This window comes from Pseudochaenichthys georgianus, chromosome 12 (assembly GCF_902827115.2).
Source record: "Pseudochaenichthys georgianus chromosome 12, fPseGeo1.2, whole genome shotgun sequence".
NCBI classification, from domain to species: Eukaryota; Metazoa; Chordata; class Actinopteri; order Perciformes; family Channichthyidae; genus Pseudochaenichthys; species Pseudochaenichthys georgianus.
The window spans coordinates 10,160,156-10,180,592 of NC_047514.1; the positions used below are offsets into that span (position 1 = coordinate 10,160,156).

Sequence of the window (20,437 nt, forward strand, 5' to 3'; positions counted from 1 at the left end):
ACAGGACGATAGTTTAAGGTAATTAGCGGCGGCCATTAAAAGCATCATTTACATTACTAACAAGACGCGGTACATTTGATCTAAACCACAGTGTGAATACAGAAAAACCCACCACAGGGGTAAGTGGGGGGGAGAGTCAGATTACTGGAGTTATGGATCAAATATTTGTTCTGTTAACTCCTTGTTTTCACCTGAATGCACCACTGGATGCAAGTAGATGTTGAAATAACACTTACCCGTCATTGTAAGAGCCTTTTTGTTGTATTTTTCATTATAAATAAATAAAAACACACCCATCTGCTTTCCATTGAGGCCAAGAAGTGAGGAAGTGAGTCTTCAGTCATATTGTGAACGTTTAAAGCATTGTATTCATCATTTGGTGACCTTCTGAGCACAGGTGTTATTAATAGCCTTAATTATTGGCATGGCTTAACATAGACATCATTAATGTTATTGATTACACCTGTGCTTTCCCTACTATAAATTGTCTTGACAAATGTCTATTACAGCACCTAATTTATGTAAATTAAAACATGGTCTAATCCCAGGTACCTTTTTTCCCCCATTATAGAAGTTTAAGAATCTAAGAGTAAGTAGATGGGGGATCATAAATCTGATTAAATTGTAATTCCATTATAAAAATAAATCAAGGTTCAGTAGGTCATTGGTGAAGTACGACCTTCTCCTTTGAGCAGCGAAAGACCCTGCTCATGAATGACTGAAAAGTGTTGAGGAGAATTGGCTTAGTTTAGTTCAAATGATACTCCTGTCTGTAATATTGCCAGAGATAAGACGGGGGTGTTGACCAGGGTCTACAGACAATTATGACCAGATTACTTACAAAATATGAATTCTAATGCACATTTTGGAGTTATAAGAAACATTTTTTTCCATTTTGAGGCAGATTTTTGGACATTTATCTATGGATGAACATTCAGACGTTAGAGATGATGATGATTTCCTCAGCCACTTTAGGCCAAATCAAATCGGAAAGTATGTGCAATATGTCCCTGTGTTCCCATTTGATCGGGAGTTATTACTCTCCCTCTTCACCCGGACTTCAAATCTCCAGCGTCCCCCTGTGGAATTGCCCCTCCAAAGTTTAAAAACCCTCCGGTCTAAAAACTCCCAACAGTGGATATGATGCTGAAACAATTCTCAGTTTCTCTTTTGATTAACAGATTCTGCTCACATATTTGTTTCAGCCTTCTATTCAAATGCTCAATGTTGTGCCATCTGTGGTATCAATTAACAAACACAACAAAAGTGCACTGTGTACAGCAGGACTGTGTTTGAGATGGGGTCAGTCTTTCAGTTGTTTACACCATTGGCCACCGTTAGTCATTGCATACAACACACTAGGGGTGTTGAACATAATCGTTTTCTACGATGCATTGCGATGCGGACGTGGACGATTCGGTATCGATGCAGTGACGGAAGATAATCGGTTATAGCGTAGTAACGTTGCTTCCTGATTTTCCGGCCGCGGCTTTACTATAACGTTTTTTTTTCTGTCACCTTAATATCAAATCGGTCGGTGACGCAGAGATCAGGGAACAGACGTGACAGCGGCACAGCAACACCAAACACGGAGCAGTCTGCGTTATCCACCAACACAAGAACACCAGTCCAGAACCAACAGCAGAAGGACCCGCTCTGAATCACTCCGTGTCGCTGCGGCTCAGAGACACAGGGATTTATGTTTTTCAAAAATAATCGCGTTACAATCATGTCAGGTTTTTGGTGGATTTAATTAAGTCTTGGGTTGCAGAGTATGAACGTCCTCTAGCAATTTTCAGATGATATATACGTGTGTAAAGTTTGTGAAGGCAGGAGGAAAAAAGCTCCTCTCCATTCCTCCAAACCCCGCCCCCTCCCTGAAAATAATGAGTGACATGCTGATAGTGACCTGATAGAAACTTTATTATTCACTTAATCACTGAGATATAATGAAGCTAACTTAATCTCATACATTCATGGGATTTATGTAACAGTAAGACAGAGAATGTAAGTGTGCACCCACATGCACTATTTTTGTTTGTATATGCTGTTGTAAATACTCCTGTTGTCTGCTGTGTTCAGACCAAGTCCTGTGTGTGATGCCTCATTCAGGACATTCAGTGTCCTTTCTTTAACAGAAGACCGTGGCTAGAAGCTGCAGCTAGACTGCAGAAGCATTAGCTTTTTGTTTTTGAGGATGGAACAACTTCACACACAGAGGCTAGACCTATACAATTCATTTATTTTGGTTTATAAATGAATGTCAAGACATTTATGTTATTGATTTCTGAAGCACTTTCTAAATAATAAAAAGAGAGTTCATATGTATTTACTGCATGTATGCATTGATGAAAAATAAGCCATGTGCAGTAATATAGAAAATTGAGGATGCAACGCATTGGTATGAATCGTGATGCATCGTGATATCGAATTGAATCGAATCGTTGACAGGATAATCGTAATCGAATCGAATCGTGAGACCAGTGAAGATGCACAGCCCTACAACACACATACACACATTTTAGTTCTGCAATGTTTGGCAAACATTTTCTATCACATATTGACTATGTTCAATTACTCCTCTGCTAAATGGTAGGTTTACTGCACATACATTCCAACTCCATGACAGTTTGATTGCAAAATGTGTATTATGGTAGCTGCCGAAGTGGGGCTAACGCAAAATATATTAGGCACCGAGCAACCTCATTTCAACTCTAGGTGGCAGGGACAATGATTTTACCCTGGGCAACTAGGGGGAATTACTCATGTTATTGTTGTGTGTCTGAAGGAATTGATGTGTATTGGTGATTCCACCCAGTGTAAATAGAGAAAGAGCTTGTGAGAAAACTGATTTAGAGTCAGTCATAAAGACAGGAACACATTATCTTTCCTCATCCTTTAGTGCAGACGAAAACAGGAATAATCTGGTTAAACAACCATATCTTTCAACCTTTCCATCTGATATAAAAACAGTGACTCAAAGCTATTCAACCAAAACATAATCCATTCAATATAGCATGACAAATGTCACCAAAAGAGAATATGCAAAGGGATGATTTGTGGGGGAAATAAAAACTGAATCCGCCTTCACAATCTTTCAAAAAGTGTGTCTCTGTCTGTCTTTCAGCTCAGGAAGAATGAAAACAAATGTACTAAAACATTATCTATTTAAAAAGCCATATATTTTTAATTAGATCCTCATTTAAAAGCAGTAACTATGTCCCAGTGGTTCCTCTAACACTGAATAGGTGTAATGAGTCTGGCTGCCTTCGAGGGCTTGTAACAATAAAAGAAGCCGTAATTAGTCTTGCAGAGTTTCCCTGCAGCGTTTTAGTGTCCCGTGTTGGCCACTAAAGCTCTCCAATGAGTTTTTGGACTTTTATTCTTTTGCCTGGAAGGGTGTAAAGGCTTTTTCTGCAGTTTTATTGGAGGAAGCTGCAGACATTTTTCGGTGGGAAACGCGACAAATTGGTACGTTTTTAATGCAACCTATTAGATTTTAGTTACTAAATATGATATGCAAAAACCAACTGGGACAATGATGGCGACAATGGTGAAGAAGGCTTCCCATGAGGCCACAGTAGTATGTAATAGATGAGGTTGGAGGTGTCGGGTATTTAAATACTGTCGACTGCGTTCAATTGCATATTCATTTAGTCAATGTTTGCAGAATTGTGCTGATTCAATGTTGATTAGTCAAGGCCTGCTGTGTCATTGCTTTGGTTATCACTCATTGAGGCATGACAGCAAAGTACGAATGAAAGGTAAACAATAAGAAATAATGGAAAGAAAAGACATAATAGGAAAAGGAATGGGGAAAAAACGAAGAAAAAGGTGCAAAGGTCTAGAGAAATTGAACACATTATTTGCAGCAGATGTTTTGATGTGCAACACTCTGAGTAAGCAGTGAGTGACCACATAATGCAGAGTTAATACTTTTTATAAAATGTGCTTGGGCAATACTGTGATTTGATACGGCCATGGCAATAAAGCTTCTTTGAATTGAATTGAATTAAGTCCGTTCATCAAGCAGCTGATCAATGAGTGCAGCCTCAGCCTGAAGAAAAGGGAAGATAAAAGAAAAGCCGAGCCACAAACACCCCTGACCCCTGACCCCTGATTACAGCTCTGGATAAACATGAATGAATGGCCTTTTCAAAGCCACGGAGCAGAACGGAGAAAAACGCAGCGTATTGACCAATGTGCGCACGGCCTTGGACACGAAGATAGAATAACACTTCATTTTGAGTACACGAGTGACACAGCCTTGTAAAATAAGAGGGTGGCGGGAATAGAAAATACACAGCCTTGGACAAAATTAAATGAACGTGGATTTAAAGCTGTGGGGGAAAAGCATTTAGATGGAAGTGGAAGAATCTCTCAAGGAAAATGGCAGAAGGAGAGACGCTGAATATAAACAAACACACACAACAATACAAAAGCATACAGTTTGACGGATACAGACGGACACTGACCTGCGAGCACGGCCTTGGCGGAGGGTTCAGCCAGGTCCAGGGCGGACTTGCCGTCGGTGTTGCGGATGTTGGGGTCGGCTCCATGCTGCAGCAACACTGTACAACAACAGGGCAGACACAGACAGTAGCTGAGCTCCTGGACTGACATGCAAACTCCGCGACACACAACTCCTCCTAGTCCTCCTCCTCCTCCTGAGGCTGCTCCATAAACTGCTCTTCCTGGACCTCCTCCTTTTTCTCCCACTTGCTCCTCTGCATGTCCTGCTTCACATGTCTCTCCTCCTCCTCCCCCCCCGGCTGCTCCACCTCTGTTGCTGGCGCCGCTCTCCGGGCTGCCCCTGGCCGCCCCTGCCCTGCGAGCCATGCTGCTGATGTAAACAGACATGCCACAACAAGAGCAGCGGAAGCTACGCTACAGCAGCGCCGGATAAACAGCGGACCGTACACAAAGCTGCTACGTGACCGGCTACAAAACACATCGCACCTCCACGGAGAAGCGGGGGAAGGCTATACTGAGAGGAAAACAGAGGGAGAGGCGAGGGGCTACGGCTGATCGAGGAAGAAGAAGCAGAGCTGAGGAGGGCAGGCAGTGCGAGTGGAGAGACTCTCGCCTCCCCGACTGACTGAGCGATGCAGCGGAGAGAGGAGAGGGCAGGGGAGGGGAGGGAGAAAGAGAGTCAGGGAGGATGGAAGAGCTAGAGGACGAAAAGAGGAGAGGGAGAGCAAAACAAAACAAGAGTGTGATAGAGAGGAGAGAAAGGGCAGTGAATAGTGAAAACAGAGGAGAAGAGAAAATAAGAAATGTTAAAAGGTGACGAAAGAAGAGATGAGAGGAGAGATTAAAGAAGGAGAAAGGAAAGGGAGAGGAAGGAACAAGGAGAGGAAGGGAAAGGAAAGAATAGAAGATGACAGGAGATGAGAAGGGAAATGGGTGAAAGGAAAGAAGAGTAGAGAAAAAGGCAGAAGAGGAGAGGGCAGAGTCATGCGAGTGCTTAACAGGTATGAGCTGAATAACAAACTCTGCCTCGCTCAGTCTTTTTGTAAGTTAGCTCTTTTGAGGGCGCTAATGTCAACACTCACGGCATCTTCTCTCTGTCGCGGCCCACTACTGTGAGTGCTGAGCAGTCCCCAGTGCACACGCCCCTTGACACTACCCAGCAGAAAAGAGGAGGATAAGCAGGGCGTGTGTGTGTGTGTGTGTGTGTGTGTGTGTGTGTGTGTGTGTGTGTGTACGCTCATGTGTGTGCCTCTGCCCCAGCACTGACGCAGACCTTAGTCACCCACTCGCTCACCCCTCAGCAAAAAAAACGTTTTAGTGCTGTACCAAATCACACACACACACACACACACACACACACACACACACACACACACACACACACACACACACACACACACACACACACACACACACACACACACACACACACACACACACACACACACACACACACACACACACACACACACACACACACACACACACACACACACACACACACACACACACAGGTACGTTCGTAGTGAGGCATTTAGAGAAATGACAGTCTGGCACATATATACGGGTTAGAATAGTTCATAAATCCAGTCTGAAGCCGATTCATTTTCAGCTGTCAACCTCTAATCGGCAGCCTTCAGTTTGGTCCCTAATGGGCACAGCTTGTCAGTAATACCGGCACACGGCCTCTCTGAACAACCTAAATCCCCTTTTTGGACAGGATTAGTTTTCAGGACAGCGTCAGATTTGCAACAGTTATCTAATGACTGTCTGAAAATGACAAAATGCTCAGTAACTAACAAGTATGACATCCTCATACAGCAAGAGAGACACCTTTTCTCAGCCGGTTTAATCTGAGGTTAGATGTGTTTAGTGCCTTTTGCCAGTTTTACACAAGCGAGCATTTAAGCTAAAAGCTGCAGGCAAGTAGGTGGGCAAATGTCAAACCTCCACCTCCATAACAAAGAAAAGGAAATATTTTTTTCCTGAGCTGTAACGGTTAGAAAAGTAAAACAAAGAGCAGAAATGCAACCCTACTAAATGAATCCATGAAACGTCCACAACTGACAGGCGTCTACACCTAATATCACATAATATGATAAGGCTACAAATCGATCAATAGAAATAATGGACAATGATTTTGATAGCCGACACATTTATTTTTGTTATTTATCCAGGGAAAAGCAACGACTGCTCTCGGCATCGGAGTAGTACATTCATTACCTCGCCATGGACGTTTTGTTTTGCCGGATTTGTGGTAATTGGTGGAAGGATGTAGCATTGGCAAAGATAGAACCCATTACACTTTGGGTCGTCAGTTGTAAAACTGTCAGTCTGACTCCTGTGGTCCTGAGCTGCTTGTCCCTACTTTGCCCTTCTACACACCTGTTCTGAATCAGCCTCGTTAGTCTTCCCTGCTCCCAGTGTTTTTCTCCAGCCAATCAGCACCCTGATGCTTCTCCTGCCTAATCACCTCATTCTCCTCATCAGTTTATCCCTCCACCTGCACTCCATGATCTCGACAGTCTAAACTATTTGAAAGCTTATTCTTTCCAATCACAACAACAACAACAACTAGTCAAATGGAGCGAAGGCGTTGGAATTGAGGACACAGTTAAACGGACTACTAAAATGATTTTCACGGAGGCGGTGGGTTCTTAAACTCCCCTCTCCAGCCAATCAGGTGGCTGCTTTCGGATTTCCAAGATCTTCTTATCCCAAGTTTGTTGATGAGATTTTGAAGGGATGAGGTAATGAGAGATTAATTTGCTACTCAAGTTGTCTGAGCACCAAAGAAGAGGACAGAGCATCCTTCATGCTGAGCTGAAGTTACAGTCGAATCAGACTCTTGTTCTGCTGCCAAATCTCTAACCTGGCAGGATGACAGGCTTCCAAAACTCTGTCCAATAAACAAGCCGCTAGAGGTCATGTGCTTTTTGTTTACATGCATTGGTATGCCTGTAACTGTGCAGTCAAGGGACACCATACTAAACGTGAAAAAAGTAGGTTGTTCCTTTTCCGATTAACATTAAACAAGAAAAATGCTTTAATGGAATTTTAAATAGTGTTTTGGACAAAAAAACTAAATGTGTGTGATTTTGAATCTAAATGGTTTAACTTGTTTTTTTATTTTATAGTACACCATAAAATAAACTGTGTGCCCCACAGCAAAATAACCCAAGGAGGATATTAAGTCTTATTTATATGTTGTCGTTTTTTTACGGTTGGATGGTAATGCAGAAAAGATGCCCTCCTGCTGCTGCAGTGAAAAACTCTCGCATCCAAGACTTGAGAAAAATTATAGAAGTATTTTTCAGTTCATGCCAGAGGGAAGCTAAATGCGTTTCTTCAGAAAGGGAGTAGTGAAGGTGCCAGCTTTCCCAAATTGGTGATGTAACCTGAAAATATTTGCTTTTTGAACTGGTTGCGATTTATCATCGTTTTGCTTCACAAAATGTGTTTGGCTGTGTAATTCAGAGGGAGGCAGCGCTCCGACATGACAGCGCTTGGTCATGCTTACTGCCGGGTTTACAGGAGCAGTGCATGACGATAGTTAGAGATGTCCTGAGCTCCAGAATGGCACCATAACATTGTTGTATCATGCAACCAGTTAGTGGAGTGTTTGGATAAGTAGTCAACATCCTCGGCATGACCTGCTGTCTCTGAAGCCTGCTGAATGTAATTTCAAGAGGATGAGTATAATCCAAGGGCATTGTGGTACTTTTTATTCTTAGTCCCCTTACTAGATCCACCAAACTTTCCTAAAATCACAAAAGTGATGTACTAACTTGCTCCTTTTTGGCCTGATGACGGCCAATCTTACATAAGAAATGAAAAGTTTGTGAGTTTCGACCATAAGGATATACAATTGCTATGCAGCCTGCCTGTTGTGCTCCATTTGTGGGAAGGATTTATCATGAAAGTAGCAAGAAGAAGGGCTTAACACTTCAAATGCTTAAAGAAATCAGGATAAACTTTAGCGGTGTCATTAGAGGACACAAAACACATTGAAAGTATTCATACAGCCCCAAACGACATGTCATTAGAGAAGTGCTATTAAAACACAATATTGCTATGGCATAGCCAAAATGACAAAAAAAACATTAAATATACAAACAAATGTCATATAATTTCCATATCAAATTAATTTAGACTTTAGTTTAGGTATTAACATTCTAAATCCAGATGAGGGTTTACCCCCTGTGCAGAGAAGCCATCTGTACACACAAGAGATCCAAACAACCATTACTGAGTTTAGTTTGTAGCTAAAAAAGACGATTCAAAGTGAAGGGTGTAGGTGCCTCTCAGCACAAGGACAGAGAACTTCTAAGAGAAAATAAGATATTGGAGCAACACTGGAGGATTTTCAGCTTTTCATTTTCTAGTCTGTTTGCATAATTAATGGCAGCAATTAATCAGTATGCTCCAATCCCTTTCGTTTCCCGGGCCCAATCCCAATTTCCACACTAACGGCTGTCCCTGCTGTCAATTCCTCAAGTGCTTTAGGGCCGTCGTGCTGACTTTCTGAGCCCTTATTGCGGGCTTTCTGTAATTCGGCAGCTCTGCAGACTTTGTCTTAAGATATTACCCAGAAGTCAAAGCGTTGTGTCAGGAGGGGGAACAAAAATCAATGATACGTAAAAAACATGAAATCAGAATGGAGGGTTAAGAGATTATACACAGCTAGATTGTTCTTTAACCATTTTTAGTTCAACCAAAGCAGTTATCTGCAATAACCTCTCATCACCTCGCAAAGAAAGAACCTGGAAGACGTTCAAAGGCAGGCAGTTGAACAATCTAAAAGTCCCAAACCCACTATACTATAAGTGTCATCAAGGTAATGTGAAATGTCCCCATTTCACTTAATACCATCTGGAGCCCGATTTACGTCATTTATGTCCCAGAGGGTTCACGGTTTAGGGCCTTAGGGCGGGGACATTGAGATTGGGCCAACGAATGTAAGAATTGGTGAATGTGCAAAACTTAGAACAAACGTTTTCGTGGGAATCAGTCCGTGCCCACTGAGAGGTTTCAAAAATCTGTTAGAGATAAAAGCAAACCAACTGAGAGATGCAGTTTTGCACACAGCCGTTCAATCAGGCGTCCTGAATCACAGCATTGCGTGCTATCATTCTGATGTCTTTTCTTTGTTTTCTATAGATGGTGGTGTTTCTGTTCTTCATAGGTATGTATCCTTTTTTCTAACGTGGCTTTAATTAATAGCTTTACTGTCAAGCCAAACAAAAAGGATCATGTTTCCTCAATTTCAGTGGCATTCCCATGTATTGGTGTGAGCCATCCATGGGAATAGGATGCCGTTTGTCCACACAGCCCTCCGCCGCCATGCAGTCATTCAGGGCCCAGACACACTGCTGCAGCTTATCGTGGACATAAAAATGACTAGAGCAACTTTTCCTCCTTTCCTCCAGACTGAAGCTGGCAGCAAGGTGACGCCGACTATAATCGCAGTCATTACTACCCGCACTGAGCAATGCTTTTCCATTAAGATCATAAAGAGATTATCTTACAACTGATTGCCCAGACGGTTTGCAAGCAAGAGCGTATCTCGTCTACTTCGGAATTTTCCTCAGGGATCAGTAATAAAGCCTTTCAAATGTCCAATTCACCTTTTAAAGATAGCTGCTGCTGCTGCTGCTAATGTCCATTCTGAACTGAGCCTGTGGTGTTGTTTCACTTTTAAAATTAAAAAACTATGTTGGTGGGAGCTCATATATTGTAAGACAAAGAAATTCATGTGTAGGCTAAAATATAGGAAAGCACAGTAATTGCAGTTTGCCGCGTAATTGCTGCTTTATGTTACACATATTAATAACATGCACTCGGGTGATTTATTATAAAATGACTGTGTGATTATACAGAACACCAGGTTGTGACTTTGGAGTTGCAGAGGAGGAGGGATATAAAACAGAGGGTACACACAATATCTATAAACTCACCACAGCAATTCCACCGCAAATAATAGAACATATTTAGCCCAGAACAACCACTGAATTGTATTGCACCCAAAGGAACAATGCAACTGTGGGAACCGTTGTGGCAACACTGCTGAATGTGTTCTGTTTCTGCTCTGCTCACAGCTAACGGCCCGTCCACACACAGGCATGAAACAAATCTTTCAAAGCTTCGCCCATTCACTTGAATGGGGTGACGTAGAAGATTTTGAATCTTCGCCGAACTGCATTGTGGGGAGCGGAGCATGGCTTTGCAAGCATCGTGAGCATCAAAAGTTGAGCAATGTTCAACTTTTGATGCTCCCGATGCTTTCGAAGCTGGCATCAGCCAATCAAATCCCGTTTATTCAAATCCCGCCAGTACAAGCGCTAGCCAATCAAACCGCGTGCAAGCTGGGAGAGCCAGACCGCAGTTCATTTCCTCATATTCCAAACGAGAAATTACGGTAGCAAATCACCCGGTTCTTTACGACCAGAACTATTTACCGGGATACAAACCGGAGGAACCAGGCATGGAGGGAGGTGGCAGAGACAGTGGGTGAAACTGGTAGGTTTTCGCCTGTTTGGGGAGTTTATATCCAGTTTACTTCGTCTTAACATTGCTATTGCTTTGTATGTCGGGGGCGGGAGATTCATGTGATTGGTTGTTGGTCACGTTGCTCGCAAAAAATCGCCAAGCTTCAGACACGCCCAGCATCAAGATTTTTCAAGATTGTTTTCATGCCTGTGTGTGGACGGGCCGTAATTCAGTCTAACTGGCTCTTAAAATGTTTTTCACGAGACAATTTATCATCGACATACCACACATAGCATAACGTAATCACCCCTAGCAAACCAGTTAACACTCATTTTTGTTCCTTTATCCCACAATATTTGCAGTGTGAGTCTCGTGCTTACCTATACAGACGTCTATCTTGCCCTTGATGGAAGCTTCATGGAGTGGCGTGTAGTTCCAGTTGTCTCGAGCGTTGGGGTCGGCTCCCTGACACAGCAGCAAGGACACCACCTGAAGAAACATACAGAACATCAGCATATACTCTTTATTTCGTAAATCACCAAATCCCAGATGCTTTCTCTCCATGGTATTTGTTCACGACAGGCAGGTGAGAAGGTTTAATCACGATAAGCTAGGGCTGTATTAGCAATAACTGCCCAGTTACCCTAACATTGTGGGGTTCATTCACTTTTTTTTCGGGGAGCAATTTGACCTTTATTCACACATTCAGGATAGAAAGTAAAGGGGATCAGAGATAGGGGTGTACTTTAAAGGGGCCCTATAATGCTCATTTTCAGGTTTCATCGTTGTTTTTTGTGCCTCTACTGTGACTTTAATGTTCAAAAAGGTCTTTATTTTTCTCATACTGCTTGTTCTGCAGCACCTCTTTTCACCCTCTGTCTGAAACCAGAGCCCAGTCTGCTCTGATTGGTTAGCTGGCCAACTCTGATTTTATTGGTCAACTGCTTAGAGATGTCGTACAACAACAGATCACGTACAATGTGTTGGAGCGCTAGCCAACAGACGATGGGAGTGTTACATAGTGATGCCATTATGTTACGAAAGATAACAAAAAGTGTAATCGAGGCGTTTGTTGTGTGTGGGGGAGAAACTTTTTACTTTGCAGACCATTTACATGCACCAAAAACGATAGAACATACCAAAGGAGAGGGAAAAACCCATAAAGCAAAATAGGCCCCTTTAGGCAAAGAGCTAAAGGTTGAAACCTGGCCGCTGCTAATAACTGAACCTTAGAACAAAGAACATTGGCTCTAACCTGCTTCTGAGCATTGGGTGTGGGGCACACAAAGTTACCTTTCAAAATGACTTATCTATTTACATGGTTCCTCACCAACACAAATACAAGTGTGTAGTTTCAACGATGATCGGGGTTCAGTTTCTGCTCTGATTTAACACCAAGGCGGCTGTCAAACTCAGAATACATCTTGCTCTTACTTGTGTAATAAGATGGCCAGATACTTGTTTCTTCAGGCACTGCTTTTTTTCTCACATGAAGGGTTTAATCTTCATTTTATGAAAGATTCAACAACTCTAGCAACTGTGTATTTGCTGTGCGAATGCTTTCAGTTGGACAGTGTTGACTCTCATCACACAGCTGCATTAGCACAGCGCTTTCTCTGACAAGGTTGTAAAGTGCGCTTAAAGAACGCTCTAAAAGCCTCTGGAACTATCCAAACTGTAAACATCACACTGATCGCCGTGGGTAATGGCCATGAGGGCAAAAATCATTAGCACATATTCAAAAGCATCACCATGCCTCGGCAGAATATCAAAGCAGCAATGACAGTGAATGTTCATATTTTCTCAAAGTCATTTTCAAGGCTGACTGTGCACATCATAATTTAGAATAATCTTCTGCTCTCATAAAAATAGTGATTGCAGTTTACTCCGACAGCCATTTCAGATTTTGCCACTTCACAGAATGTTGTGCCCTTACATCTTTTTATCGCCAGCAATGAATTACATTCTATGAAAGTATAAACTGTCCTTTATTCCAAGCAGGATAATGGAAGAGTGGTGTCCACCTCTATGTGCCCTCATGGGGAGTCACACTCCCTCAGACTGCACTCACATGGATGTGTGCATCTTCAGCATGCTTGCTTTCCCAGATTAAAGAGTTTTTATAAAACAGCACTAGCATAATCAAGGTGTAGGAAATGTAAGGGTAAAACTATCTGAATTAAGAAAAAATAAGTAATTACACAAAAAAAATGATATTGAAGTGACTGTTATTTTGTTTATATTGATGGTTGTGTTTTTATCTTAATGTGTGTATCTGTATATAAATGTGTCAGACAGTCAGATTACCCATTCTAGCAATGCCTCATATCCCTCTATTTCACTTCCTGTTTCAAAAGTGCTGATTTGGGGTATAAAGGCTAAAAAAAAAAAAAAATTGTAAAAAAAGGAGGGGGCTGAGCTCATGCGGGAGATTCTTGATTATCAAGGATTATTTCTGAAACAGTATGGAGCTCAAAGGCTTTCTCTCTTGCCGGTTATACCACAAGGTGAGTTCCTTATTATTTCCTGCTTCTTCACACACATGCTCTCTCCAGTACAGGTTAGCTCTGAGTGTTAGCGATGCTAATGTAAACACCGACCATATTACGTCCAGAACAGTCGGGCATTGTTTCTGATAGCAACGTTTCTGATTGGGCTGTGGGTCTGCATTGCCGATATGACGTCATATCGGACGCAAATCTGGATCAGCTCCGTTGTAGACCCGTTTTTAGAGATTTGGGTACGGAGGAAAAGAGAGAGGGTTTTATTTTCTGACGCTGTGTGAGTTACCTGACACACCGGGGACACATATTTATGTATAAAAGACAGTGCATTTTGCATGATAGGTCCCCTTTAAAGTCAAATCTAAAAGGTTTTCTCTCCCATGATTATGATTTATAAACAGACTTTCTTTCTAAGTTCCTTAAAAGATCTAATATCTAAAATATTTGGGTGTATTTATTTTTATTTATGCATTTTACATCTATATACCTTTACTTGTATATTTGTATAGTGCATTTATTTTGTGCAGACTGCTGATAGATGTGTATATAACTGACTATTTGAAATCTGGTTAGACCTTCTTAATGTCGTTAAACTCTGCTTGCATTATGTAATGACAATAAAGTAATGTAATCTAATTTGGGGTAAAAAATGGTTTGCCAGATGATGTTTTCTTTCCGTATTTTCATCTGAGATAAAGGGGGGAGTACTGTTGACATACTAGTTATCAATGGGTTTCTGTGTAAAGTCTCACCTCAGAATGGCCGAATGAGCAGGCGTTGTGAAGCGGGATCAGACCCCCATCGTCCCGAGCGTGCACATTGGCGCCCATCTGAAGCAGGTGGTCGACCACATCCCTCCGCCCAAAACCTGAGAAAAGATCAGAGAGAGAGGAGAGAGGAGGAGGAGAAAGAAAAGATAGGGAAGGGAAGTAGGTGTTAGGCAATTGATCCGTCATGCCCAGAAAAAACTCATATTGCATATCGATTATTTATGTAGGGTTGAATCCAATCTGCAGCGTTGCAAGAAGAGAGGATCCCAGATGTTCTCAAACTCGAAGCAGTCATCTAGGAGCAACACAGCGGAAACAAAACACTGCTGTGTCTGTTTTCAATTGTATTCCCCTATCATGTTAATAATTGATACTAGACTCTAAATTGTCTTCTGGGCTTTTTTTTCTTTTTCTATATTTTGTTTATTTGTCATGTAAGGCATCCACGTGGCAGCTGCTTGGGAAAGCGGCTCTCAGCTGAAGCTTGTTATGTCTTCACTACAGACGTGCCACGGGACTCGAGTTCTGCTCACTGTTCAAGCTGCTGAGGATTAGGAAGGCCTGAGATCTGAAGCAGCTGTGCGAGTTATTCTGCTTTTATCTTTTTGCCTGCACAGATGAAAGAATTTAAAACAGTCCACCCTGGAGCTGAAAAGCTTAAGTCAAGATGAGCACCTTTCATAGCCGTGGAACATAAACAAGTACGTTTTAGATTCAAATGAAAAAAATGATATTTTATCTTTAATCTTTTCTATTTCTTCTTGCTTGTGGCAAAAACAAGAGTGTAGAATACCTTTCTTGTGGTCCTGCTTCTCTTAACCCATGAAGCACCTGCCAAATGACTGTGCCGGTGCAAAGTTTAACACACAAACTGACATTTCAGCCCTTCCCTGATTTATTTTTCCTTTTTTTAATATGTTTTTGAGCAAGAGTGCCTTAATTGGAGATGCAGAGTTGGAAGGGGGAGATAGAGGGGATAACATTGCCTGAGATGTTCGGTGAGCTTGGCAGTTGAACCTACTTACTTAACAGGTTCAACTCTATGGGTGTCCAGCTCTAACTACTGAGCTATCCAGCAACACTATTTAAGGTTTATTATTTGGTACATTTTATTCCAAATAGTCTTACGTCTACCAATGCTAAGTGAGTTTTCTAAAACAGGAACACAAATAGTTACAGGGCCCTTAATAAAATTGCTCTGCCCACACATAATGTGTTGCACCGCCTGTCCTTTTGTTAAGGCTGGGGAAAAAATATCGATTTATGTAACAATCAAGATGCTTATCTTCCAATTGATTCACAACTTCCAAAATAAGCTAGATTGCTATGGATGGACACACCAAGTAAAAGTTATTTCAAGCTTTTGTTGAATAATCACACAGAATACCAGTTTTACAGTGTTATTGTGTATCATTTATTTTTGAAAGTTACATTTTGGAGAAATAAAAAGGCAGCTCGGCCAAGCCTATCATATTCATTGATATAAGCAAAAGGACTTTTTTTATCAAGTGTAACATTATTGTTATCTTTTTTAGAGAAAAGTGTGTTTATTTGTGCAAGTTTATCATGCCTTTGCATGTTTACATTCATGTAATCAGTTGACCTTTTTAAAAACTCCATAATGTTATACACACTTAACTTGTCCAGCACCTTTAGACCCTGAAATCCGCACCTTTAGGTACTCAATCCAGAATTGATTTTTAAATTAACCATGCCATGAACCAACTAATTGTAATCAAATCAATAGATGTTGAATAATTATTAAACTTTATAATTGGCAATTCTAGTATAACTGAGATAAAGGATGCTGTCTGCCCAAGCTACTTTAACACTATTAATGTATTTATTATAGGGGTAGCCTACCCAGTTTTAATACAGAAAGAGATGGGGGATTCATTTTTGACAACATAAATACACAGGGTAATTATCATGTGTTACAATAAATGTTTTGTATTTATTGATGCATTTCATATCTTTAAGTGATGCCATCCTGAAAACTGTTTTGTAAAACATAGGCTACAACTAGTAGTGTATTGTTTATTAGCTACTTTCTGGTCGCTACCACGCCCTAAGCATCCTCCCAGCTCCACAAACAGTCAGAGTTAGACTTCAGTTTGTCTAAACAGTGATTGGCCGTTATGTTTACCTGCAGCGAAATGTAGGGGTGTAGATTTGCGTCCTGCCATGTCTTTTGCGTTAACATTCAGTGCATCCACGAGTTTCTTCACCCTAGACACATCCCCGTTACGACAGGCTTCAAAAAGGTCCCTGAAAGCCCCGTATGAACCACCACCACCACCGCCGCCGCTGCTGCTGCTGCTGCTGGCCGCGTCGCCGCTGCCCGAGTCGGGCGTAGAGCCGGGGCTGGACCCGCTGCCCTCGGTGGTTGTCGGGGAGCTAGCGCTGCTGCTATTGCTGCTGCTGCTGCTGGTGGAGAGGGCCAGAGCTGGGGAGGCGGTGGGAGATGAAGGGGCTGCCTCCCCGTCAGCCTGGTTGTCCAACGCGGCTCTGCGGGAAAGCGAGGTAGCATTGTCGGTGGGTGCAGCCGGACAGCCAGGAGGGGTGGCGGGGCGAGAGGAGCCGCGGGGCGGGGAGGAAAGCGGGGAGTTCGGCTGCTGCTGTTGAGAGGAGCGACGAGGCGTCGCCATTTTCACAACACAACAGTACCCACTAGCAACAAAAACACTGATGACAATTTCCTGCCCAGGAAAATCCAACTTCCGCTTGGGTTTACTGGGATTACATTTGGTTTATCCAAAACTATTGAATAAAGCTTTACTAAAATATCAGTAGGCCTACAACTAAATTGGTAACAAAATTACATTGTAAAGAATGTAGATACTTAACCGTCTACACAAATGTAGATTACATGTTGGCCTTTATGTGTTGTCTATGTGAATAATACAAAATGTATATGCTTTTTTAATCTGGGGGTGTGTATACTTAGATGGGTAGCTACAAATTAGGTAATTTGCATGTTTTTTGCAATTTAAAGGCCCCAATGAAAGAATAGATATCATAGTGGGCTTAAATGTTACTAAAAATAAACATATTCATTGTAACCTATTCATTTATAATACATTTGCTCTTATATTGGTTTTCATTTGAGTTGTGTTTATGGCTCCATCTGTCAGATGGAACTCATATTATTTTGTTGGTCTGATTTTCTTTCTTTTTTAACAAAAACTAATAACCTTTCATTTTGTTTAGGAAACATGGCATACTTGGCAGATGGGTTACTACAACATTATGGGGTGTTAGTTTAGCCCATAGACTATATAAAGGGTTTAGCCTAGTAAAATGCAGGGGGACTTTAGTCATGTCAGATGGTTTGGAGAAACTCAACACAACCATCTAGTGGAGAATGTTGGTAATAACTTGAATACAGTATATGATCAAGACATACTAGAGCAGTGGTTCTCAACTGGTGGGTCGCGACCCAAAAGTGGGTCGCGGACCCGTTTCGAGTGGGTCGCGGATGTGTGAGTGAAGAAAAAAAAAATTACATTTTTTTTGGGGACAAAGTCAAACTTTTATTTTGAAGGCCCGATTTTCTAACGCTGTGCATGCAGTCGGCGTTGGACTGGAAGTACCGGAGACCATAAACGGTTTTGAAAACTTCTGTCACATAGTGATCATCTTCTCAATAAAATATCTTTCCTGATGTTTTTTCGAGTCTTCTGGCCAATCAGAAGCAAGATTGTTGCCGGAAGTCCCCACGGAGAATAACTTTGCGGTAGAACTCTTTAGGCTTGTTTGAGACCTGCGCAGACCTGCGCAGTTGCGATCAACGTCTTGCTAGTGCGTTGCATGATGGTTAGTCATTTTGTCCGACTTGCTCTGGAGGCTCGCCCACATGAGACTTTGAAATCTCGCGGGACAAAGACGCCCGCAGCCTTGAGAGCGAGGCGAGGCGAGTTGGCGCAGTTGCTCTCCACGAGCTGCGGAAGCGAAATGCTTGATGGGAAACGGCTCGCTGGTATCTCGAGCTGAGCGCTCATTGGTGGTTTTTACCACGTGCTGCTGATGAAACTCTCCAATTGGCTGGCAAAAGTTTGTTGTTGTTTTGTGTCAGTTTTACGTCGCCACATCCATTCCCATTTTTCATCATTGTTCCACAATGTTTATCATCATGAAATTAATATCTATATCTTTTATACTATACTGCTTACCGTTTTCATACTTTATATATCTTAGCATATTCATACACACTGTTCATACCGCTCACAGGCTGATATCTAGTATTCATACCCCACTGTTCATACTGCTCACAGGCTGATATCTAGTGTATTCATTCATACCCCACTGTTTATTCATCATTCAATTCATTCTATATGTTATTCTGTAGATTGTGTACATTACTTTCCACTTCACTGCTTGTTGCACCTGGTTATAAGCTAAACTGCATTTCGTTGTCTCAGTACCTGTAATATGTGCAATAACAATAAAGTTGAATCTAATCTTGAGCAGGAACAAATGTATTTACTTAGTACATATCTGACATTAACGATTAAACACATGTGTGCATTCTTTATAAATGCAAACCGAGTCAAGCCGACTCCGGAGGTGGCGGTATGCACCTTACAGTTGTTTTCAGTTGAGAACCAGAGGAGCTGCAGCAGTTCTTCTGTTAATACAGCAAACACTTTAACATACAAAATAACAATGCTCAAATAGTTGATTACAGTATGTATCAATTTAGGCAAAAAAAGGCACTGTATATGTGATCACGGGCATTTTTTTAAACACACTCAGGCCTACACATTACACAGCAGACTTATACATTATGCAAAATAAGCTTGTGAAATATGTTACCACAGATTTCGAAAAAATATATATAATTGTGCTGGTTTTAGTAGTTGTTTTCTTATGTGTGCATTTGAAAAAAGCAGTGGGTAAAATTAGCTTAAAGGAATTTGAATTTGATTGACAGGTGATCTCTATTACACTCTGTCATGTTGTCACACTGTTTTGTTTTTTTGCATTGTTCCACCTTAACCCAAGTTACACATCTTTATTCAAATATTTAAGGGTAATGTCCTCATACAATGTTGTACCATAATGTGTAGCCTTCTTGAGCTGAATTGCAGAAAGAAACCTGAGCACCAAGAGGAAAACCTACAAAAACATGAGCAAAAATACAGACACGTAGCTTTGATTTGAGCCAAGGACCTTCTTGCTATAAAGATGCTGGGACTAATAACTCAGACCCTTAAAAACAACATTAAACAGATTTGATCTGTTAAAGTAAATACATCTTTACTATTTTGGTGACACTATATCTACAAAAATGGTCAAGTAAAACATTTAGATTTGAGTTACAAGGAATCGTCTGCACTGCATCAGTATGGATGACAGACAGCACGTATGATTCACCACTAATATCACCTTGTGAATGCCGTTTGCAAATAATTGTGAAATGAAAAAAAGACGTGTCATTGTGACATTAAGAAATAAAACCCTGGAGAAAAGTTAATTGGAACTCCATGATGTATAATTTAAAGGTCAATATTTCCTTAGAAAACTAATTTATATTATTTTTTCTTTTTCTTATAAAAAAAGATATAATCAATATCCAGATACTATGCAATTAAAGGTCATAGATTGTGTCAAGCTTTCAAAAAATGTGATAGTTAAAATTGTAACAATGAATGGAGAAAGCAAACTGTAAAAACATGTAGTTCTATTTTACAGATACATTATTTAAAATGAAAAAAAAGATAAGTTCCGCTTCTTAGAAGAACTTGAACATCTTTGAAAATAGCTTTTTAAGAATTGTTTCAACTAAGGTCAGTTAAGTTACAACATTTCAGACACAAAGGCAGTTCAAAGTCCTTTACACAAGCTTCAACATCAAACAAATTAAACAGAAAACAAGAACAACAGACATAAGAAATACAGTAGATTTTATTAATATGAGAGATGACGAAATATAAGAATGTGACATATTTTTAAAGGAAAAACAGTGCCAAATTAGTGATAGTGTTTGGGTTGAAGCCAAGCTACCACAGGATTTTAAATACATCGGCCATATCATCAAAAGGTAAATTAGATATGCAATTAAACAGTGTTTGACAAGTAAAATAAATGACATGACAACTGATCACATGTGACAGCTGCAGTGACTCAGCATGTAGAAGTGATAAAACAGGACTGTGCAAAGTTCCGGTAGGTTGACATACCTCACATACCATACCAAAG

General features: G+C 41.1%; 1 protein-coding gene across 2 annotated transcripts in view; it reads right to left on the reverse strand.

Moving 5' to 3' along the window:
- The window catches only part of LOC117456342 (poly [ADP-ribose] polymerase tankyrase-1-like), an 84,851-nt gene extending 67,967 nt beyond the window's left edge, over nt 1-16,884 (reverse strand). For both annotated transcript variants that reach the window (XM_034096190.2, XM_034096189.2), the window contains exons 1-4: nt 16,383-16,884; nt 14,219-14,334; nt 11,343-11,451; nt 4,476-4,571 (exon numbers count right to left, since the gene is read on the reverse strand). In XM_034096190.2, the coding sequence (XP_033952081.1) occupies nt 4,476-4,571; nt 11,343-11,451; nt 14,219-14,334; nt 16,383-16,884 (823 nt within the window). The remainder of the gene's footprint in view (nt 1-4,475; nt 4,572-11,342; nt 11,452-14,218; nt 14,335-16,382) is intronic.
- Nucleotides 16,885-20,437: the final 3,553 nt, after the last annotated feature.